At 40.3% G+C, this 23386-nt stretch overlaps 2 protein-coding genes across 6 annotated transcripts in view; one reads left to right on the top strand and one right to left on the bottom strand.

The window, feature by feature from the left end:
- Nucleotide 1: 1 nt before the first annotated feature.
- On the top strand, nucleotides 2–3184 carry abhd14b (abhydrolase domain containing 14B). Its single transcript, XM_027000632.3, has 3 exons — nucleotides 2–900; nucleotides 1444–1685; nucleotides 2398–3184. Exons 1-3 carry the CDS (start codon nucleotides 684–686, stop codon nucleotides 2578–2580), a joined length of 642 nt encoding a protein of 213 aa, XP_026856433.1. The 5' UTR covers nucleotides 2–683; the 3' UTR covers nucleotides 2581–3184.
- Nucleotides 3123–23386, bottom strand: part of cacna2d2a (calcium channel, voltage-dependent, alpha 2/delta subunit 2a) — a 144069-nt gene continuing 123805 nt past the window's right edge. For 3 of the 5 annotated variants that reach the window (XM_027000626.3, XM_027000630.3, XM_081716974.1), the window contains 24 exons: nucleotides 22498–22587; nucleotides 21447–21512; nucleotides 20939–21013; nucleotides 20783–20857; nucleotides 20530–20601; nucleotides 20216–20287; nucleotides 19902–19963; nucleotides 19661–19737; nucleotides 16112–16172; nucleotides 15311–15408; nucleotides 14940–15030; nucleotides 14678–14740; nucleotides 13463–13572; nucleotides 13149–13247; nucleotides 12292–12386; nucleotides 11287–11331; nucleotides 10990–11061; nucleotides 10684–10836; nucleotides 10517–10569; nucleotides 9951–10006; nucleotides 9095–9221; nucleotides 8168–8277; nucleotides 7433–7515; nucleotides 3123–7251 (listed from right to left, as the gene is read on the bottom strand). In XM_027000626.3, coding sequence (XP_026856427.1) covers nucleotides 7129–7251; nucleotides 7433–7515; nucleotides 8168–8277; nucleotides 9095–9221; nucleotides 9951–10006; nucleotides 10517–10569; nucleotides 10684–10836; nucleotides 10990–11061; nucleotides 11287–11331; nucleotides 12292–12386; nucleotides 13149–13247; nucleotides 13463–13572; nucleotides 14678–14740; nucleotides 14940–15030; nucleotides 15311–15408; nucleotides 16112–16172; nucleotides 19661–19737; nucleotides 19902–19963; nucleotides 20216–20287; nucleotides 20530–20601; nucleotides 20783–20857; nucleotides 20939–21013; nucleotides 21447–21512; nucleotides 22498–22587 — 2028 coding nt within the window. In that variant the 3' untranslated portion in view covers nucleotides 3123–7128. The remainder of the gene's footprint in view (nucleotides 7252–7432; nucleotides 7516–8167; nucleotides 8278–9094; nucleotides 9222–9950; nucleotides 10007–10516; nucleotides 10570–10683; nucleotides 10837–10989; nucleotides 11062–11286; nucleotides 11332–12291; nucleotides 12387–13148; nucleotides 13248–13462; nucleotides 13573–14677; nucleotides 14741–14939; nucleotides 15031–15310; nucleotides 15409–16111; nucleotides 16173–19660; nucleotides 19738–19901; nucleotides 19964–20215; nucleotides 20288–20529; nucleotides 20602–20782; nucleotides 20858–20938; nucleotides 21014–21446; nucleotides 21513–22497; nucleotides 22588–23386) is intronic. The other 2 variants (XM_081716972.1, XM_035524127.2) reach the window with 1 other exon arrangement.

Genomic DNA, 23386 nt, shown 5'->3' with positions numbered 1-23386 from the left:
ACTTCTGATATAACGGAAAACAGAAAGGAAAACCCCCGTCTGATTTGTGGGCTTGACTACGGATACTAGAAAGATAAATATATGGCACCGATTTCCGTTATAATCTTAAACCTCTAACGCCGTAAATTAATTAGTTTTTTTTTTTTTTTTTTTTTAGACTTTATTTGAAAACTCCGCGATGAGGGCGAAGCGTAATTTACCAGCATGATGCTCTTTACGTTCCTGCTTAGACTTGTTAAATTATATCTTATATTAACAAAATAGACCGTTTACGCATATCTTTACAATACAAATCTTCACAGTACAACATTCCAGGGTGTAGTTTTTCTACAAACCACTAGTCCTGACTGCTTGCATTTCTGGGCAAAATCTTCCGGGATCCAAGTGCTCGCTTTGAACTCTTTTCGTCTTGCGTAGTATATCGCTAGTAGTGTAATTTGTATATTCTTGCAAGGTTTGCAGAGCATTCGGATATTTTGATATATCACTTTTTCAGAAGAACTGGTTGTTGTTTTCAAATTGAGGCTTACTTTTGTCAAATTCAGAACAAAATCGGCTAGCCTGAACTTTGCTCTATAGTACGCAGACTAGATAGGTTAGGTTTGCTAGCTAACAGTTCAGAGCTCAAGTCGTGCACTTTATAACGAATCAAGTCTGAACATAATTCACAGGATACTAACAGGATGTCAACGGTTCAAATGTCGGAGGGGACAGTGAGTGTGGAGATATGCGGACACAACCCGCTCTTCTACCGACAGGCTACCCCCTCGTCAGGAGAAGTGCAGCTGAGCGTGTTGCTCCTGCATGGGATCCGTTTCTCTTCAGAGAACTGGCTGAACATCGCGACTCTGCAGACTCTAGCTGCAGCGGGTTATCGTGCGGTCGCTGTAGATTTACCAGGTAAATCGGACTGTTTCTTAGCAGCAGTGCTTGGTAGTTTTTCTGTCCGTCCTTTTCTTTGAGCCAGCTTAATGGTCTGTAACTTAGAAATATCATGTGACAATTCTTAAAAGGTACCTGTTAACGTCCCTATCTGATTTTTTACAAACTGCTCTCTGGCGAGAGTTGGGGAAGGGAAAACCACATTTCAGCGACTGCACTTTACAATTCCTTAAGTATGTTTGTCCTCGGGCATCAGTATGTTAATGTTCATCTTAATCAGTCGTATTGATCACATCTTTAAACTTTAAATGAATGCGATGTCGCTCATGCAAACCTTTACTAACATGTTTAAAGGAGCGCGTGCACAAAAAAAGTTGGGACAGTTGGCAATACCTGCCTTTTATTCATTTAGCTATATAGCTAGGTAGGTAAATGCTGTGGCATTGCATTAGCTCCTATGATTTCCCGCGGCAGAAAACGGAAAAATGACGCCAAGACAGATTTAATATATGAAAGTAAAAAGTGAGCATTCACCGTTATCTTAGTGTTTTATTCCTCAAGGCCTGGGTCAGTCTAAAGCCGCGGAGGCCCCTGCTCCTGTGGGACACCTGGCCCCCGGTGAGTTTTTGAGGCAGGTGTGTGAAGCCTTGAAGATGGTGCCCGCAGTGGTGATTAGTCCCTCTCTCAGCGGCATGTACTCGCTGCCGTTCCTCTTCCAGCACACGCAGCTCGTGAAGGCCTACATTCCCGTAGCACCAATCTGCACGGACAAGTTCCAGGCGGAGCAGTACAATACCGTGAAGGTCAGTGAACTGCTTCTGTGCGAGGGTGTTTATGAAGGGATGCAGAGCACTATATAAACGAGATGAATATGTACTGCGAACGAATTCATATTTGTAGCATAAATCTGTGTGGAGCAGTGTCAGTAGTTTTATTTAATGACGAGCAAAGTTTGTGTTTTTATGTAACCAGTTTGTAATTTATGTCAATAATGTGTAATTAAAATTCAAAAATAAAACAAAACTGCAACGTTTAGTTTTTGTTGCACAAGCAGCATATATAGGTTATCATGTTGATGCATTAGCTATGCCATAAATTTGAAATTTAAAATAATAGGCAAATTTTAGGCATTGCATCTTTGTAGTACCTTAGTTGGGTAGTTCCCAGTAATACTCAGCATTATTCATGAAACAGATTTCACAATATGTTGAGCTTCCACTGGTAGCATATCAAGAACACGAGCCCATGTAGATTTATTTATAGTTAATGTACTTCATTCTAGTAAATATATTTTTAGTAGAGTGGGGACAGTGGTGGCTCAGTGGTTAAGGTGATTGTCTTGTAATCAGAAGGTTGCCAGTTCAAGCCCCACTACTGCCAAGATACCACTGTTGGGTACCTGAGTAAGGCCCTAAACCCTCAATTGTATTCAATCATAAAAGTGTTAGGTAAATGTATTTCTAGAATAGAACTGTCATGGTCTTGCATAAGAGGAATTATTCTGTTTCTTCAAAGGTTCCGACACTTATTGTCTACGGAGATCAGGACAGCCAGTTAGGGGAAGTGTCACTAAGGAACCTGAGTAGCCTGGCCAATCACAAAGTGGTGGTAATGAAGGGAGCAGGTCATGCTTGTTACCTTGATGACCCGGAGACTTGGCACAAATCCATCCTGGAGTTCCTGAAAACACTGTCATAGTCTAAACAACGCATGATACACTCACAGCTTAAATATTTGGACCGTGTAATAATTGTAGCCCTTTTGAATTACATTGTTGTTGTTGTTTTTTTTTTTTTTCTCATACTAAATTTATTCCATTCAGTTTATAGTCCTTGTGTTAGGATATGCAGGACTACATTTTCTATAGCAAAGTCTTTTGATCAACTATAATCACCATGTAAAGAATAGATTTTCATGGGACCTTTTTTGGACCCATATATTAGTTCACAAAATCTGACAAAGCTGGCAGTTGAAGTCCAAATTGTAACAATGTCTGGCCAGTTTTGTTTTTGCTTAGGCCATTCTAACCTGCACCAAGTTAGACAATTGAACAACTTGCAGTGTGAACTGAATATTTATCACTCTCTATTCCACAACATTGGTGTTTCATCAGTTCTGTACTTTCAGTAAAATGTATGTAATGATGTATGTGATATAGATGTGAATCACTCAAATAATACTATGCATGTCTTAGAACATGGAACCTATTTTTCCAAAAAAATGATCACTACACACTGAAATGAAGTGAAAAATATGAACATTATTTAATAACTGATTCTCTGTAATAAACAATTTGAAAATATTTTACAAGGAGTCACAGACACAATATTTTACAAATGTTTCCCTCATATTTTTTTTGTTACTTCTGTACAAAAGAATGGAGCAACATAGACCCAGTGTCCAAAGAATTGGAGCAATTCGCTCTTCACACACAATCCAACAAACTAAAACTCCCACTTTGATATCACACCTCAAACTCAAGATGATATTCAGTAGTACTGTATTCCTATTTTACTTAAATCTTTATTTTTTATTGTCACTTAATGCGAAATTCAATTTCACCTTTTACGGACTTATTTTGTTTATTTATTATTTTTTCCACACATTTGTCACGGAGCACCAGACTAAGGACTACAGAATCACACACACACGCACACACACACACACGTGTCTCTCCCGAGGAAACGTGCCTACTCTGTTGTTGCTATAAGGAAGGGGAAGAGTTGGAGGAGGAACTCCAAATAAAGCCAACCCGTCCCAACCTCCCCAAGCTACGTAATCTTTTATTCTTCTTTTTAAAATACATTTTTGGCGAAAAAATTGAACAATTGAAAGAACAAGGACTTTAGTCCCAGTGCACTCAGAATGGTGACAGACACACTCATGGTTTTAAATTCAACGTCTTGCCAAAGTATGTTATCGTCTGTCACTCTGCCTTTCCAAATGTTAGTACGAATGGGCTAAACATTCTCTTCTAAAAAGAAACGAGAGACAAAATTTTGGACGTGATTTACAAGACAGGATAAGGCATATACTCTTCTAGACTTGTTAGAGTACCATGTTCCTTCCAACATGAAATAAAAAAAATTGCACATCATTTAAGAAGCAGAATGAGGTATGATTTTGTTGGGTAACAGATTTTGACAAGACAGGGTGATCACTGCTCACAACGGTATGGACACTTGCGCTGTTTTCTTTATTCAGCAAATGGGCGAAAGTAGGAAATGGTGTCCTTGGCTTATGTAATGAAATGTCTCTACTTGCGCATTTGCTCATATATTCGAGAGATGTGCTTGCTAGGTTTAAGATACAGTAGTCAATAGGTCTGAGTACGGTATGAATCCAGTAATGAAGTGCGGCATAAAGGCCACAGGTTTCGAGCATATTGATAGCGGGAAGGCTACGACAGTTGGGTTCTGTTCTGTTTGCGTGCTCACCCGTTAGTGATAATGCACGCTGCAATGGGTTAGCTATTAGATAAACGAATTAACCTCTGTCTCGGCCGTTCTCTGTGGTGAGGCAGTTCTCATGTTTTAAAAATGTGCCAACTGTGATGTGAATGAGAAAAAAATCCAAATGAAAGCATATAGTATTAGCATCAGCGACAAAAAAGCGCAAGGTTGACACATCGGAGTTACCTCAGGACACTGCTGAGATGACTACGTATTACATCGCTATTGACACACCGTGCTGGGTAAACCGAACTCCAGGCAGTGTACACTGTCCCTCAAGTGTATACATTCCATGTCCTCCCATGCTGGACACTTTAAACTCTGAAAATCCTCAGATCGGTTATTTTTAAAACACTAATTTTCTAACAATGGAGGGTGTGATGGTAGAAAGGACGAAAAGAAACCCAGAGAGAGGGAGATGAAAGGAATGAAAATAAAATGGATGAAAAGATGGAAACACGAACAAAACAAAACAGAAAAGCAGAAGGTCTTGTGAACTGATTTGGAGACAACACGTGAAACATTATTTTCACACCTGCAAAACGAGACACATTACCTCTTCTTATTGACAATGACGACACATTCAGGATACTTCAATAAAAACATCTATTTTCCACTCTAACACCTGATTAGAGCAAACACTGCATCATTTGCTGCATTGCAGAAAACACATTCACAGGTGCACACGCACACACACACACACAGAGAGAGAGAGAGAGAGAGAGAGAGAGAGAGAGAGAGAGAGACAGAGAGAGAGAGAAAAAGAAAGAAAAAAAGAATGAAGTTCATGACCTGTAAGCACACTATAGAAGCTTATGATGGATGGTGACCATAAAGAGCAGCTCCAATGCGAGATAGCACATTGTAAGTGGAGACTGTAAGCTTCATCAACAGTAATACTGGTTACCTCTGGGAAGTTGAAGCAGACACCAGACCTGCAGTAAGCTCAAGATACATGTTAATTCCTCATATACCGACTAGATTTAGAAGATACTTTAAACTATCTCAAGGAGCTTACTTTGGGGGCAACAAAGAATTAGGCTTCCATTATTTACAGAAGGTCCCCAGAAAAAAAGTTCTTTACTTCTCGTCTGATCTGAAGGCTATGGCAAAAACTCAAAACTATATGAACTAATGTATCTTCATAGGTTACTTAGGTCTTTTTGTGTGAACTACTCTAATTTTATCTTCAGATCAAAGTCTCCAATAAGATATTGTAGCCCTACAGCCAGTCTGGAGTATCTTTAAGAAATATCCCTAATGGCCAGTAAAAGGCTAGGTAGAGAAACCCTACAAAGAGTGAAGAAATTACTATATAATGAAACTGCAAATCAGTAGCCAATACTTTCAAACAGAAAAGTAAATCAAGGCACAATAAACGGAGGAAAAAAAGATATGAGTTGGGTCCCAAAGTGTCATTGTGATATGAAGATATGAATGTATACATTACAGTGATGTTTTCATTGCAAAACGGAAAATTGATGTATGAGTATTCTGATGAAATTAAATCAACAAATAAATGTGCATTTTCCAAATGACAAGGCATACATTAAATGATTAGTGATATTTTCATCGCATTAATCTTCACTGACGGATAGATTGCAGATCAGTCAGTTAACAAAAGAGCTAATGGTTGTAAAGTACTGTGAAATAGACTGCGACAAACTTGCCAAGTGTATAAATATGGCCTCCATGTACACACAAGACACATCTATGGAGGATGGAGAGGGGAGATACCGGAGCCCAGATGGGCCATATTCCAATTCGTCTGTAAACACCAGCTAGTTAAAGACACCACCTAAATGGAAGGTCTTTATATGATTAAAACAATAGATCCTTCAGATCCTCTATTTGTGTAGACCAGTTAAACAGGAAGATGTGCCTAATGAAGTGCTTATGACTAGGTGACAGAAGAGCGAATGAAGCAAACTGAATTACAGGCCTGGTCTCCACAGGAGGTCCCTGATTCTTCCTAACTGGACTTGCTGTTCTACTGGGTGAGTCATTTCCCTTATTATTCTCCTCGTCCTAATTTGGCTAGAAAAATAAGACCACGCAACAAGTCTATCTCATTTTGGCAAGAAGTAGATATAGTGCATAAATAAACAAATTATACTTTTAATAAGTAACTTCTATCATGTTCCCTCTCTCGTAATGTCCTAGCACATGGAGGTTATGCTTTAAATACTCACAGGTTGTTACCTTTTTTTTTGATTAAAGTTCTGTGATCTTATTACCAATTACTAGAGAATGGCAGAAGGTTCTTTAGCCCCATGTCAAATTAGGCAAGCGGTAAACCCATGAAACAGAGCTCAGGGGCCTCTAAAGGGATGAAGATGAGGATGAGGATGAGGAGGATGACTTGAACCGTAAAGGCAGAATCTGACAAAATGTAATCCTCCATTCGTTCTGGCAGGTTGCACAGCAACGGAACATTCCATTCTTCTCTGCACTGCCTCTGTTTCAGTTGGTCCTAGAGGGTGATCTGTTCTCCCTCCGTGTCCTCCGCTCCATGCAACGGTAGACTTTTTTTTTGTTGTCAGTGACATCCTCAGCTTCGTCTTCTTTAAGGAGATGTCTAGCTCCTTTTACAAAGGCTGCTGATTGGCAGGAGACAATAAACTTCTGCAACGGTCACTAAGCAACAACCTGTGAAGCTAAGTGGATGAAGCAGTGTGTCGGGCTTCCGTTTAAGGGCAGCAGGAAGTCCCATTAACACCTATGACTAGAGCGAGGGGAGATAAAGGAGAAATGCAGAATTAGGCGAGGCGAGGGAGATGGGCAGATGAAGAAGTTAAAGGGAGAAAGGCAAAATGTGAGGGTGGGCCACTAGAGAGAGGAGGAGGAGCTGGAGGAGGAGTAAAGTGCGGATGGACGGGCGGAAGGAGTGTCCTCGTCCACAGTCTGTAGTGTTCTCCTGCAAAAGAGAAAGGGGGAAGACCATTGTAGGTTTTTAGTGTGTATTCAAAAGCACTGCTGATGTTGAACTATCATTTTTACCTTTAAAGGAACAGTTTTATTATATTCAAAATCTACAGATGGACTGCAAATGTATGTGTTTTTTGTGCGTTTGTTTGTATGTGTGCTTGTATACATACTGCAATATTGTAATCAAAACAGGTGGAGGGTCCTTTTCTGTACCGCGGTTGTGGCATATTCAGACATGGGTCCTCTTGAATGACTGACAAATGTAAGTTAAAGACATTTTCATGTTGTTTATTGTATATCTCAGCCAGAGTATGTGGGTGGCATGGAGTGAGAAGTGACTTCCTGGAGTGATATCCATCTCCTTGAAACCTTATTTGACATTGGCTCATAATGCAAGTGCATGTAGCCTTTGTAAATACTCTGTTTAACAGGTTTCTTAAGCACATGCCAGCAGATGTTAAGCACTATTTTCAATGTAGTCACTGGAAAAAAACATACAAGTATTATTTTTGTGATGATGAAGTTTGCTAAGGAGAGGCCACAAAGCAGATCATCTCTCGTAATTGAGTGATCAGGTAGTGGGAAACAGAAACCCTGGAATGGAGTGGAGTGATTACAGAGTTCCTTACACAGGAAAAGTTGGGAGCAAGCAGGGAGTGGGAAACAGAAACCCCGGAGTGGAGTGGATGTAGAGTCATTACAGAGTTAATTACGCAGGAAGCAGAAACTGCTGCCACCTCACTCACATATGCTGATCTCAGTTATAGATGTGAACTGAACGAACAGGAACTCATTTTTTGTTAATTTTATGAAAGAAAAGAAAGAAAAAAGATGTTTAAATATTTTTATATTTATATTTTTATATTTAAAAGTTAGACAAGCGAACTTCATTTGTGGAAGGATACATTCCAACTCCTCCTGAAAGAGTTTCTCGACATCGCATGTACTGCAGGGTAGCTTCTCAGCCACCACAAACAGCAAGTTGGTGTTATTGATTCTCTTGGCATGGATGACTCTGTGGAAATAATCGCATTCAAATTACAAATGACAAAGTCACAAGGTCAGTGTCCCTGCCACCACCACAACAGAACACATCTTTTCTGTTTTATGATCACAACATATACCGGTAAAATGAAAAGAATTATAGGCTATTCTTTCAGTGTATCACACCTAAAACAAGGTTTCATAAGCTGAATAAATATGCATTAATAAATGATATGTCCCCATCACTGATTGAAAGGCGCAATACACCATTTTTATCACCAAACCGTAGCTGAAAGTTATGAATTTATTTCTGTAAAGTGCAGCTGACATGAGATGAAGAATCAAATTGCGTTGTAGTCCTCAAATGAAACACTTAATGCTCCATAGAGCAGGTTCCCCCCACATGGAGGCAACCGTGTTTAAAATTGATTTATTACAGAATCTCTGAAACATGCAGGCCACTAAGTGTCAGTATATTCCCTGAAGAAGAATCACATTATGACTTATTGCTCCTTTAACATTTAAACACTATATTAACCGAACACAGCGATCAGACATTTCAAGTAGAGAAAAATAGAAATGCTGCAGCTAATAAAATATGTTTTTCACATGAAGCTTGTTATGTCCTGGGACTAAATGAGCACGTTAATATTTCAGAGCCGCAACAAAGCTGCAACTGAACTTTTGCTTGTTTCCTTTGGGTTTCTAAAACAGCCATACATACATTTTCATTTATATTACTTTAGATGTTCTTTTTTTCTACATGGTACATATCTTGATTGTGTTAACTGAACATGTAGTAAGTCACCATTTATTTTAGTTTTTGAAAATGGATGAGAGCCACTGACCTGGAGCAGTTTTCACAGTCCTGCACTATGCTGTAGGCACTGCTGACATTACCAAAGTAGAACTGTGTCTGTTGTCTAACGCAACTGGCCTCTTTGGACTCCGAGATGTCTGATGCTTCGATTTCATCTAAGAAAATACAGCAGACAACAGTTTAGACATTTTTATATAATATGTAGTAATATATATATATATATATATATATATATATATATATATATATATATAAAGCAACATATAACACACATTTTTTCTATAAATATATAGAGTTCTCTGCCCAGCCCAAAAGTTTTAGGCCACCTAAGAAATGAAAAACTGTTTATCTGGACAGTAAATATTTATCTGCATGTAAAACACTTCATAAAACACACAAACACTAATACAATTAAACATTAATGCAGATAAACATTAGTAAGATAAAAACTTTATGTCTATTTTCCAACAGTTTATTGGTCCCAGCTTTCGTTCCCAAAGGTTTGACTAGCAAAACACTTTCGGCATGATAAAGTCCTCAAATACACTGAAACACAATTAAGCCGTACAGATGGTGAGCAGAGTGCTACCATAAGGATCACCAAAGTATTGCTGCATCACTTAGAGGAAAGGAAAAAAAGGAGCGAAGAATTGGTCTGCCTTTCCTTCTGGAACTAATAAACGTGGCTCTGATCAGCGGATTTAGATGTCATTTCTTCGGGTGTCTAAAACTCTTGTATGGTGCTGTATCTGGACTGTATACAGACATCGTGCCTGACCAAGGTCTTGGACTTGAAATGCTGTAAGCCTAGAACTGTGCAGCTACAGGAGAGGGAAGGGCCTTTATGACTCTGTTGCATAGTACTTGCCATCTACTGCATATACCTGTAGTGAACCAGCTGTGGTAGGCAAACCCGTAAAGCATCTGCTGAAAGAGGGACCTGCAGGAAAAAATCAAGTGAACGCTGCAACGTTTTGAGTTTGTCACATATATAAATACAAGGCTTCTGCATAGCAATCATGGTATGGTATTGCAGTAAAATATATCTGTGTTAATTCTAGGCACAAATGTGCAAGGACTGTGCATTTAAGCAAATGGCCCAGTTTGATTTGCAAACAGCTACTTTGACAGGGAGCACAGAACTTGTAGAATTGGCAATGATGCATATTGCACTCACATTAGTCATACTCCACATTCTGTGCTAAAATATAATAAGTCTAGAAACATGTTCAACATATAATAAAAACACAAAGATGAAATGTAATAAAGTTAACTTGTCACAGGACAGGTCAGATGAATAAACTGTTCTCCAAGGCAGAACAGAAATACCACCTGTAACATTATTATAGTGCATCATAGTATGCAAATCTGATATAGGGACTCTTAAGTCTGTTAATGTGGGTATGCTGCTGTCTGCCAATGCTGTGCCTGAGGGAAGGAGCTCTCTTACCAGGCAGCTGTTGATGTCCACCACGCCATGTTTAGGAAGTCTGCGATTGTTGGCTGGAAGACAAAAAAGATTTTAGAGAGTAAAACCATCGAGGAGCACACACAGTGCCTTTCTTGTATATCTGTCCACACCCCAAGACACTAGTTGGCCCAGGTGCATGAACTTACCACAAAGACTCCTCGAGGGGCTGCCCCCGTATTGCTGGAATGGATAGGGGCACACACAGACTGGTAATCGAACGTCAGCTTGCGCTGGTAGAAAGAGTTGTTGTAGAGTGCATACATCAGGGCAGAGTCTACCTCACTGAAGAACATTCCAATCTATGGAGAAGAAAGAGAACACACACACACACAAACGTGCACTAGGACCTCAAGCAGCTTTTCTGTGCATTTGAACTGTCTGAGGCCAGATGTCTAAACCTCTGAGAATGCATTTTGTAAATCTCCACTGGATTAAATTAGTTGCCTCCTCACCTTGCTCCAGTCGTTAATCTGATTGGACATGATGAGAAAGCCGCCATCGTCGATCAGATAACACAGCAAGTCCTGCTCAGAAAAACAGACATTGAAATATCCAATTATTTAAACCAAATAACAGCACATTCTAAATTATACTTTGAATGGCTTTAAATCTCTAAGCAGTGTAAATATTGCCCAGTGTTATCGTGCTGTTTCTTTTCATGACATATGGACCCTTCTACTATGGCTATTGGTGAAGTGTAGCTCAGGACATGGTGCTGGATCTCTGCAGCAGCTTCAGAGCAGCCTTACCTCATGGGCATCACAGTCCATCTCGCAGCCAGAAGTTGGTGTGCACTGAGGAAAAGAGAAGAGCCACATCATACATTACATTTAGCTGATGCTTTTGTCCAAAGTGACTTACAATTGTTGACTAAATATAACTTGAGGGTTAGGTGTCTTGCTCAGGGGCCCAATAGTGGTAACTTGGTGGTGTGGGGACCTGACCTGGCAACCTTCCAATTACAACCTGAGTTTCTTAACCACTGAGCTAAGGCTACCCCAGACAAATGTTTCCACCTAGTATTGAACCAGGGACCTTTCACATGTGAGGCAAACGTGACGACCACTACACTATAGAATTCCATTCCTCCACGTCCCACCATTTTTCAAAAGACAAGGCTCTTCCAGAGGGATTAAGCTGTTCAAAAGGTCACATGCTCATGCACAGGAAGGGGCCTGGAAAAGTCCATCATGAATATTTTCTCATTGTGGGAGGGAAATGAGTGGAGTGACAGGGACTGCAACAATGACAACACTGAAGATAAACGCACAGTGGTGAAGGGCACAGTATATAACATCAGAAACAAACTCGCAACCTTCAAAATATCCTCCTCTCCTTTTAGTTTGATATATTTAAGGCATCCTTTTAGAAACCTGCATGAGGTATGTTGCATGGCATTCCAAGCCTTTGAATTCTTCAGGAAGTCTTTCTGGACTGGTGAGGATGTGCTTGTGTAACTAAGTGGTGAGGTTTTACCCTTAGGAACTTGAGAGGTGGGTGAGACATCTATTGACTGCAGGGAACTGTACCATTTTCCTCAGTATACCTTGCTGTGCTTATTTGTCTAAATAGTTCTGACAAACTTTTAAAGTATGTTTTGGATCATTGTTCTGATGTATAGTAATGTTTTGTCTATTTTTTCCTAGTCTGGAGACTCACTGCTTGCTTCCATACTTTTGGCTGTAGTGTATATTATACAAAAAAAAAAAAAAAAGACAGAGTTTGGAGTTTGCATCTACGTGCGTGTGTTTTACCATTTGAGAACCTTGTCGAGTGTTGTCAGTTTGGTTGCTGGCAAGGATCTTAAATTTTGAAGTCCAAGCTTCAAGGTCCAACTTTACACCCACCACTGGGGGAGGAGGTAGAAAGCAAACAAGAGTAAGGGTGGGACTGGGGGTAAGAGAAATTCAACATAAAGTAACCAAACATAACAAAGTAACTAAATCCTTACATTATTAAAACATTATTCAGCTGTCAAGCTGTTCTAGAGATACCAACTAAGCCTCAGTGCTAGAATTAAACACTTATCACCCTGCAGTTTATAAAATCTAAAAACCTGGGGTGACTAAGTGTGTAATTTTACTAAACTGAATCAATATGACAGTGAAGGATCAGGTTGAAGGTAGATAAACATGTTAAAACAACAGAGGTTGGCTAATCCATTCTAATCCACACCTACAATAAAGAGTTTTATTGGTATTTTATGGAACAAATATGCATCACACAGTGCTGAGTAAACCTAATACGACTTACACTTTTCCAGAACTTGTGGTTTGAAAATAATTAAAATAAACTTTTCATGTATAAACCACTCTGAGTGTTCAGATGTCTTAAATAATATGTGTAGTTTAAAGTATAATACTAAATATCATCAATTGCAATTTGTTGAAGGATTCAATTCAGTGAGGTAATATACTGAAATATTTATAGGGAAGTAAAATTATTTAAATGTAGTCCAGACTGCACTGATGCTTGCTTGAAATGATCGCACTACCTAAATGCTTGCAGAAGGAGCACTTAAAGTAGTTCCAGACCGAACATTAAAATTCCAGGTGTATTGTAATATGTAGCTGGTTATTTGGAAATTATAAAATGGAGGTCATGAAATTACCAGCAGGTCTAATAGTTCTGGACCCTACAGTAATCTCCACTGCTGTACTGACCAGGATACCGATGGTGTCATTCTCCTGTTCCTGCAGGATAGTGTTTGCTACACAAAAATATTTTATGTCAGTTTGTATGATAGCTATAGATCGATATATAAATAGATACATACATGCATACAGATTGTTACTGATACTTAACTACTATAAAATACATTAAAAACATTAAGCACACACAATATGATGACAAGAACAAGAACAGCCAATTTTCCCTGAGAGAGCAAAAAGTTTGTGTATGTGTTTGCTACTTGTCAACACGCACACTCACGGCTACGATAGGGTGCTCTAAATATGTAGCCCCTGTTGTCCAAACTGCGTTGGTAGTAAGTGGCATTAAATGGCTCCGGATCCTCCTCCCAGGTCTCAGCAGCCCTTACACGCACGTGTACACACACACACACACACACACACACACACACACACACACACACACACACACACACACACGCATAAAAATCTGTTGGGAACAAATCACTGACTTGACATAAGATAATACATTGGATATCGCTGCATTCTCCCCTGCAGCAGGGCATGCAAGTAGCCTCAGAAACATGCTCTAAATTATCTCATTGTTCATAAGTCCCATTTGACTATATTGAACTATCAGCATATTTGACACCTCCAAAAAAGGTGAGGATGTCCAGCTCTCAGCAATCAGTTGGGGGAAAAACATAATTTTAATGTCAGCTGTAAAGATAAAGGAAAGGAATGAATATGAATAAAAGACAAAATCTGCTCCCACTGGCTCCATACCACCACTGAAACAAGTGTTTGATAAGAAACAAGTGTTTGATAAGAAACGCAACCCGTTCTGGTGGTGGTGGTGGTGGTGGTGGTGGGGTCTCCATTAGAGCAACGGATAGCAGGATATGTTATGGGTCACAGCAGGTGTCAAGAGTGGCTGTCCTCTGTCACTATCAAGAAACTGCTAAACAATTTAAATTATGCAGTTATTGAAGGTTAGTCTGACACTGTATTTGAAGGCAACAGGCATTGAGGTCGACCACAGCATTGGTCTGTGAATGGCCTAGTTGGTCAGGCCTTTGGAAGAGAGCAGAGATGGATACTGATGTGGTTTTGATTGCTATGGGCTTTGGTTGTGAAAGGACACAGTTGTTATATTGTAACTCATGTAGGAGAGCACAAAGGTACATGCCACAATCAAGCAGGATAATCTCAATATAAATAAGCATAAAAACGTTCTTCAAAGTAATACATTCACTAGCAAAATATGGAATTTCTTTTTTCTTTTGAGAACAATGTAAAAGATAGCCACTAGCTAAAAGCCAGTTTCTTTTTTCTTCAGAGAACAGCAGACTAATTGTACTTGATTCATATGATACGCCTGGAACATATCAGTTGGTAAATGTGGCAAGTTCTCTTAAATGACTTGCACAATCACTTTAAGAATCACTCTGTTCATATAAGGCCCATATTGCCTTTTGCTTAAATGAGGAAGAGAAACAGCCAGACTCACTTATTTGGGAAAATACGAGTGATGCCTCCATCTGTAGCTGCAAAAACGGCCAAAAATCCATACCTAGAATACAGGGAGACAGCACACATACACAAACAAACAAACATTATTCTATTCTGATCTTAACGAACCAGCAACTGACCAAATGATTTGCTGCAGACTACTAAGTACATATGTGAAGTGTCTGGTTTCTCAAGTTTATTCATCTCTAATAGCATCACTGCCTCTAGCTGAAGTGGACCTGAAGTGCTAATGTACTAACGTGTTGAGGTCCTTCGTTTTCCACACTTTCTCCACCAGCTGTCTGATAATTCCCGTGTCCAGAATCAGATTGTGTAGCAGGAAGTTGTCACCTGTGTTGCATCAAAGACACATTGTTAAAATTCCACTTGAAGAACTATAGCAGTCTCTGTAACTGAGAGAATACAGAAGTTGCCACCATATTGCTCCTGATATGTCAAAGCTGAAGTACTGCATGAGAGAGAGTGTGGCATCAGGGAGAGTGTGGCATCAGGGAGAGTGTGGCATCAGAGTGTGGTATCAGGGAGAGTGTGGCATCAGGGAGTGTGTGGTATCAGGGAGAGTGTGGCAGTTTAGTTATTCTAAATGTTGGAAGTGTTCTGGTGGTCTCACATTGTTTGGAGTCTGGTGTGACTTTCTCCATCAGAGCGATGAAGTTGAGCAGGAACTCCGTGTTGTTGCTGGACAGCTCCAGGTCCTTGCAGTATTCCCTAAGAAGCACATAGATTTTTTTCAGTCACAACGCACGCACACACGCACGCACGCACACACACACACACACACACGGTTCAAGCTGACAGCTTTACAAGTCATCAAATGTAGAAACATAATTTGATGCTTAAACCACATTTTTAACACAAATGCACAACCACACGTGACACAGAAAATCCATTTCAACAAACTCCAAAATGCGTCCACAGAAATGGGCAGCATCAAAACATGCACCAAAGACTCAGCAAGAGATACAACATGCAGACTGACTGCAACTCTCAGATCAGTGCTGTTTAAAAAAATGAAAACAGCACCTTGTCTATGCCATGCAAAAACAGAAAACTGCAGAATATAGTCAGAAGTAATCGGACTGTAGGGCTGGCAGACAGATTGTAAGATAAAATAATGTATTAAATGTATTATCTCATTTCACTGCTGAGTAATATATGCTGAGTAATAATGGAGTAACATAAACAGGCCTGGGAAAGAGTGATATAGAGAATATAAAGGTAAAAATACAAAACCTGTAACACAATAACCGCATGCACAAACACACACAAACACACTGTGAATGATGACTACTACTACTGGCTGTTGTACTCAAGGACATAGCAAGTAGTTAGATTAAGGATAAACAAACATGGAAACATCAAACAAAAAAAAGGATCAAAGTTAAGGGTGGGCTCAATCACGCAGAACTACCTTGGAGCTATCAACACACGTCCCTCTGATTCAAATGTGTGTGGCAGCAGAGATTCAAAGTCTGCAAACAGAAAGGGGGCAAGATTAAATGGAGGAAAGTGGTAGGCACACAGCACAGGAGGATTCTGGGAGGGAGAAAACAGCAGCTGCTCTTCATAGTGTGCAAGGACGCGGTGGGGAATGTTACCATAGCAACACTGAGGAGTCATGGGGGAGACTGGCGTTAGCCAATATGGTGCCTCAAAATGGAATCCTATTGGCTGCCAAAGAACGCACCACAATTTTGCAAGAAAACACTTTATTTTAATTTTATTGTTTTTGTCAGCAGGGCTAATTAAACACTTTTTATGTGTCAGAGAACTGGCTCAAACACGACATTCACAATGGAATGAAACGAGTTCTCGGACGTGGTGTCCACAAAGTGGGGACTGGACAGGTTTCTGTTCTTTTGTAAGCAGGCATCAAAATGGCCAACTATTTTGCAGGAAGGTGGGTGAGGCAGGGGTCCTGATGGAGGTGATCACCCCTCAGACTGGCACGGTGAAGAAAGACTTCACGAGACACAACTGAAGGAAGTGCACTGCATTGTGAAAGGCAAGTCACAGGGCAACTCGAATCCACACACGTTTGCTTTTTTTGTAGAAGTTACATGCTCAATTTGTTTCTCAGCATCTAAAAAAATGATGTTAAGTGTTATGTTGTGTGAATAATGAGTTTTAATAATGGAAATATCCTATGAAGTACAATTGCACACAAGTAGAAATGGAGTAAAGGCAGGGCATTTAACGTCACTCTAACCACCACAGTGCCCAGGTAGTATTCCAGCCACAATGCCTTGCACATCCACAACAGAGAATTTGAGGAAGTAGCAAAGCCATTGTAGTGGCAGTCTGGGGGGTGATGAGCAGGGCAAAGGGATCAAGCTGATGGAAACACGAGGGATCACAGGAGGATGACAAACAAATCAGGTGCTATCACACGCTCCATCACCAAGAGCAGAGGAAAAACACGAGGACTGCCTCTACCTGGGACAGACTAGGGACCTACTGTCATCTACTAAAATGAAAAATCTGTTTTTGTGGTCATTATTCAAACAATGCATTAAATGTAAAGGTACCTAAATGAAAGAATGCACTGGCTAAGTAAGCTAAGAAATCCTGTCTAATTAAATGTTCTAAATGAAAACACTACCAATGACTGCTAAAATGCAGAACAGTAATCTTTTAATCCTGTTTGTTTAAATGTCTGATATAAAATATATGCAATATATGCAAGTATGCAAAACCTCATAATAACTGCACAAAACACCTGTACAGTATCACATTTTAAAGACGTAACCAACACCATACTGAAAACCCAAAGCATGCTATGTTTACTTCTCAATTCCAATTTGAATGTAAATATAATTTGATATATCTAATTATAATCTACAAGATGTATTAAACCATGCTACAGTAGAAGACCACAAACACATGTGACTAAAGACCACACCAGAATCACTAAAATAAGGGCAGCTTCACACATTCAAATTGCTTTGATAGGTGAGGTGTACACAGGGACAATAAATTCACAAAGCTGGTGTAACACTCTCAGAGAGAGGGAGAGAATAGAGGGAGGAGAGAAGGACAGAGAGAGATGGGAGGAAGACAGAAAATCAGGGAAAAAATTCTCCAAGGGGCAGATCAAAAATATTTTTTCTTTAATGACAGAGAGAACATTTTTTTTTTTTTTGCTTCAGGATGCAAGTGACAGAGACCTGAATATGGCTTAGCCACCCGAGCCTCAAGGACTGAAGAGTGTGAGATAGAGAGAGAAAGACAGAGAGAGAGAGAGAGAGAGAGAGCTAGGGAGAGAGAGAGAAAGACAGAGAGAGAGAGAGAGAGAGAGAGCTAGGGAGAGAGAGAGAAAGAGAGAGAGAGAGAGAGAGAGAGACAGAGAGAGAGAGAGAAAGAAAGAAAGGAAGGGAGAATTACATCAAGAAGAAAAAGTAAGAATGAGCGATAGCAGGAGAGTCAAGTTGAGAAAAGGAGGCATGTGTGGTCTGCAGCAGGAGGGTGGGTGAGTGGAGAGTGAGGTAGAGGAGTAGGAGGAAGAGTAGGGTCTTGAAGGCAAGGCCGGCAGGGTCACAGAGGAGGCAAGCAGGCTGGAACAGGTGAAGGTGGGTGTCAGCAGGGAGGTTAGGACAGGGGAACAAGGGAAAAGGAAGGAAGGGAAGAGGAGGTGGACCAATATGGAGTATACTTGCCCGTGGTGTCTTTTACTGTGCGCATCCGTCAGAGAAGGAGTGAGCAAGAAAGGAGACAGGGGGGGATCGGGTAGGAGAGGAAGGGGGTCACAGACAATATTTTATTCAATGACTGTTTGAATAAAAATATTGTTTTTCTCAAAAGAAGGAAAATCAGGTCAGTCGAACAGAAATGAACATGGAGCAGAACAGAATGGAACGCATAAAGAAAGAAAACTCCAGCAAAAGGAGAGCGCAAACAACACAAGTCTCAGCGAAGCCTCTGGGCCCAGGGAGACTGAGACACAGAGAGAACATTTCACATCACATGGCTACAGTCACAACTGATGAAACAGTTTGATGAAAATATATATATATATATATATATATATATATATATATATATATATATATATATATATATATATATATAAAAAACTCATGAGCTGAAGGGAGGAGCAATTGGGTCAGGTAAGAAAAAGAAAATAAAGAAAAAGAAAGACAAGATAAAAGAAAGAAAGAAAGAAAGACCCATAAAAAAAAGGAAAAACAAAACTCCATCTCCAGCGTAGGACAAAGGCCCATCAGGGGGGCTTTGTGTTCGAGTTTTATTTAATTGACTGAATGATTCCAAAGCTGATTCCAAACCACATGCCACAGTGAGCACTGCCAGAACCCAGGAGACCACGAAATGTAAATCATAAGAACTGAGGAAAACCACGCAAAAGAAAGCAAGGGGAAGTGAAAAGCATCTTTTCACCGGCCCTGAACGCAAAATCAAACAAGCGGAGACAACAAGGCGCTTCAGAATCATTGTCATGATAGTGAAGAAAAGGCGAGAGCATTTTTTGTTGTTGATGAGAAAAAAAACGAAAGAAAATAAATACTAGCACATGGTCACCATTATTGTCAACGCAATAAACACAGTAAAACACAGCTTTCACCTTTCTGTCATCTTTTTTTTGGTAAGGGGTTTTTCTTTCTTCCACACAGGGAAAGAAAAATCCCCTCAATACAGAACAGCATGAGGACAGGAAAAAGGGGGAAAAGGATGGAGGGGGGCCACAGAAGAATACATCCATTCTTTTTTTGCCACCCCCGGTGTCGATGGAGAGAAAGAGAGAGGAAAGTAGGTAGCCTTCCATTTTCCAGCGTCCACGCTCAGGCTGGTCACCATGATGCTGTCAAGGACCCCCCTGGTATGGGAGTGGGGATGGGGGTCCAGTCTGGTGGGGCAAGAGGGCTAAAAGGAGGGGGGCGTTGGGAGGAGTCCCCTAGAGGAGAGAGGAGGACGTGCTCTGGGCTGTGTGGGCCCTTGTACTTACACTGCACTTGCAGTATCTGGTCGCTGAGGTTGGCCCTGATGTGGTGTTCACTGTAGGTGGGCAGCACCAACCCCAGACTGAGGGACAGAAAACAGAGCACGTGTGAAGGCCACTATTACACAGCGCAAAATGCTGGAAGTTCCCCATGTGGAACCCAAACGACACGGCAAAAGGCCAGGGGACATCGTCTTTGATACTGCACATTACGATGGAGCTGGTCAGGTGAGGGTGGGCCTATCACCTGTAGTCTGTGCCTTCCACTGGAGTCCATATGTATGTCCTCAGAACCTCATCAATGTAACGCTACAGAAGCAAAAGTAAACATGTCACAGCTCTACATAAACAACCTAGTTAGCAGTAGATGTACTGAAATATTACTAGCTTTCACTGATCATAGTATGAAACGGTAAAACTGATATATTATAAACTGATATATTATAAACAATTATATGCTGAAAATCTTGGAAACTATTTTTAATGACTGCACGCCATCGGCCTCTTTACAGTTCACGTGTGTCATTCTCTAGGTGAGCACCTCTGTTTATTGTGTCATACCTTGTCAATGGCCTTAACTAATGTCTTGACTTTCCTCTGTCCTGCCTTGCCGTCAATCATTAGGCGGCGAATCTGAGACAGAGGGAGACCACAAGAGAGAAAGAAATACACAGATTAACAGATGGTGAGAGAACGGAAACAAAGAAAGAAAGAATGTTTAAATGTTAGGATGTTATCATTTATTTTATTCACTTTACAACTGTCTAAGACTTTACTGACTGACTGACAGACACAATCATGCACACATGACCATGCCCTCTCACACATGCTAAAACACTGTGGGGATGTTGGCACAACACTGCATGTATATTTACCTCTTCCTTATTGCTGTCTGCCAGCTCTGCATCTAGAAAGTCAAGTGTGACTGGTTCTCTGAAGTTGATGATCTGAAGGAACCAATCAGACAAAAGGCCCATTCACAAAAGGGGTGGAACCAAAACGGCCAATCAAAGTCCGAGTCAAAAAATAGCAGCCAAGGTCTGGGGCATTTAGATAACGAGAACATTCACAAACATTAAACAGAGCATCAGACGTCTCTTCTTACTGCCTGAGCTACACCTTCCTTACCTTAGGTTGTAAGTTGGGATGTAGAAGGACATAACCATTGGGATCTATGGCGAATGTGTAACCATTGGCTCCAAGCTGTATGGACAGAAAACCAAATGAACCATTTATGTACAGCGTAAATGTGTGTGTGTATGTGTGGGTTGGTGGGCCACTGACCTTATACCGTGGTGTGAGCTGCTGAATTTCACTAAGTGCAATATCGACACCCATGACGCCCAATATTAACTGGTTCTGCAAAACATGAGAAAAAGAGATACATCTGTACTTGACCACAAGGGGGCAGAATCACTATATGCAACAATGGATTCTGAGGTGCCATGTATCAATGCCCCTTCATCTTCAGTGTCATGCTATTAAAACAAAAAACAAAAAAAACCCAATTCTAATAATTTCACATCCATAAATTTGTCATTCGTTGATATTCTTGACAGAGAAACACACTGGTCTCATGCTAGTTCAGAGAACAAGCTATAATAATTAATTTGACCAAACCATTTGAAATAAATCATGTCTCACCTTACTTTTAATTCCAGGTTTGACACTCAAGACAATGTATATCTTTTATCGCCAAATGAATACATATAAAATGGTTTTTAAAATATGGTAATTGGTGAAAGTGCAGTTTGTCTCATTCAGAGCTATTGGTGATAGTACTCGGAATTACCTTGGAGTCATTATCAGCGGTGAGATTGAAGACAGGCATTGTGCCAGTAATGACCAGACCCAAGCCCTGAAGAGAAGGAACCAGAGAATGCAGAATATACATCCTATTTTAATACCCTTCAAACACAGCAGAAAGAAAATGCTGAAACAAAATGAAAAGAAATTGACCTTGCACAAATGGAGCTGCTCTACATTTTGGCAAGCACCTGTTACAGGAGCATGGCCGGAGTGATAGGGGATGCACAAAGACGAAAAACTGAAAACTGAAAAAAATCATTCTGAACAAAAAATAAAGTATCTGACCCAGTAAAACAAGGCACATCATAGAGGTGTAAACAGAAATCACTCCATTTGCATTGAGATATGGCAACAAAAGAGCACCAACAATTACAACTCACTGTGGCCCTATCGTTTGCAAGGATGCTGACTCCCATTATAATAAGAATACAGTCAGAATACAGATAGTATTTTAGTTCAAACAAACAAATAAAGCCGTCAGAAATGCCTATGGTGTTATTGATAGGTAGGGTAGTTAAAAAACAGCACCAGACAAGCGCTATGATTTATAATTCCAAGGAGGCAAATGTAAATTGTCATGTGCCCCTTCTCAGTGCATAGACTCTTATAGAACTCTAACTCCATAAGGGCATTGACGTCTACAGTTACATGCAGGCCAACAAAGGCACCCACATGGGTCTTGCAGGAGGTGAACAGGGCAAATAACCTCAAATCCAGCCCATATCTAATTCTCCTATTTCCCATGAATTTACTTTGCAACCCTGCAAGCTGCTGATAAGCAGTTTTTGTTGGGCCATTCTGTTTCTGTGGCAACCAACTCACTGCCTGATATGTTTTCTATATCATGTTATTACTCTACGTTGCAGGATAAAAGCAAAAAATTAGCAGGGGAATACCTGTGGAATACCGGTAGAATAAGCAAGGTGCTGGACCATAGCATTTTAACAATGGCAGGTGATTGGACTGCTCAGAATTAGGAGCAAAATATACTACTGTGACACTGTGAAGATGAAGATATCTGTAATCCTCCTCACCAGAGCATCCTGGTAGACATTGGTCCACTGCACTTGTTTGGCCTGGTTGCCTGCTAATGCCATAGGTCTGCCCAGAACATCTAGATACTCCTGTAAAAAAAAAAAAAAAAAAGGTATGAATTAGAAAAGTTCATATGACCCACCTTTATTTCTCTCTCTCTCTCTCTCTCTCTCTCTCTCTCTCTATCACACACACACACACACACACACACACACACACACACACACACACACACAGAGAGAGAGAGAGATCCATAGGTTACCTCTTTAATTCAAATGCTCTTTTACTTCAAATGACAGCACAAGTGCATAAATCTAGTAAGAGTAATTCCCCCTATAACAGCACTAGCTAAACACAGTAAACTTGGTCCCTCACCTGTTCTGGTCTTAAATCCCATAAACAATACTGACTGGTGGCTTATCCATTATATAAAACACTGCTCAGACTGCCTGTGCTGGGAGTAGTAAAGCCAGCCACATAACATAGAGGCACCCACAGCCGTAACGAATCATCCTAAAACATCCATTGAGCCATATACCAGCAGTCAGAACACAAGGCTGGGAGGAAGATAAGGAGGGGTGTGTAGGGGTCTGAGGGAAGATAGGCCTTGTTGGGTTGTCTTAAGCATTTATGACTAGCAGTGCAAGCTAATCCATTATGATGCTGATCGCAACTGTTTTATGTGGGGTTTTTTTTTCTTCTTCATATCTTCAAAATTCATATGGAAGATGAATTACTTCAAAAATAAACAAACAATGAAACACCTTTAGGAAGTTATAGTTTATATATGTATATATATATATATGTGTGTGTGTGTGTGTGTGTGTGTGTGTGACATAAAACACTGAGTATGACGAGTATGTAGGCTGTACGCTTGACAGCTCTTCT

This window comes from Electrophorus electricus, chromosome 7 (assembly GCF_041902795.1).
Source record: "Electrophorus electricus isolate QZ-2024a chromosome 7, ASM4190279v1, whole genome shotgun sequence".
Lineage (NCBI taxonomy): Eukaryota > Metazoa > Chordata > Actinopteri > Gymnotiformes > Gymnotidae > Electrophorus > Electrophorus electricus.
The sequence above is the reverse complement of the archived record's forward strand: the minus strand, read 5'-3'. Positions and strand labels throughout refer to the sequence as shown.

Coding starts and splice junctions, on each gene's coding strand:
- abhd14b (XM_027000632.3), top strand. CDS start 684: ATGTCAACGGTTCAAATGTCGGAGGGGACAGTGAGTGTGGAGATATGC. Junction 901..1,443: donor GGTCGCTGTAGATTTACCAG/GTAAATCGGACT, acceptor TTATTCCTCAAG/GCCTGGGTCAGTCTAAAGCC. Junction 1,686..2,397: donor AGCAGTACAATACCGTGAAG/GTCAGTGAACTG, acceptor GTTTCTTCAAAG/GTTCCGACACTTATTGTCTA.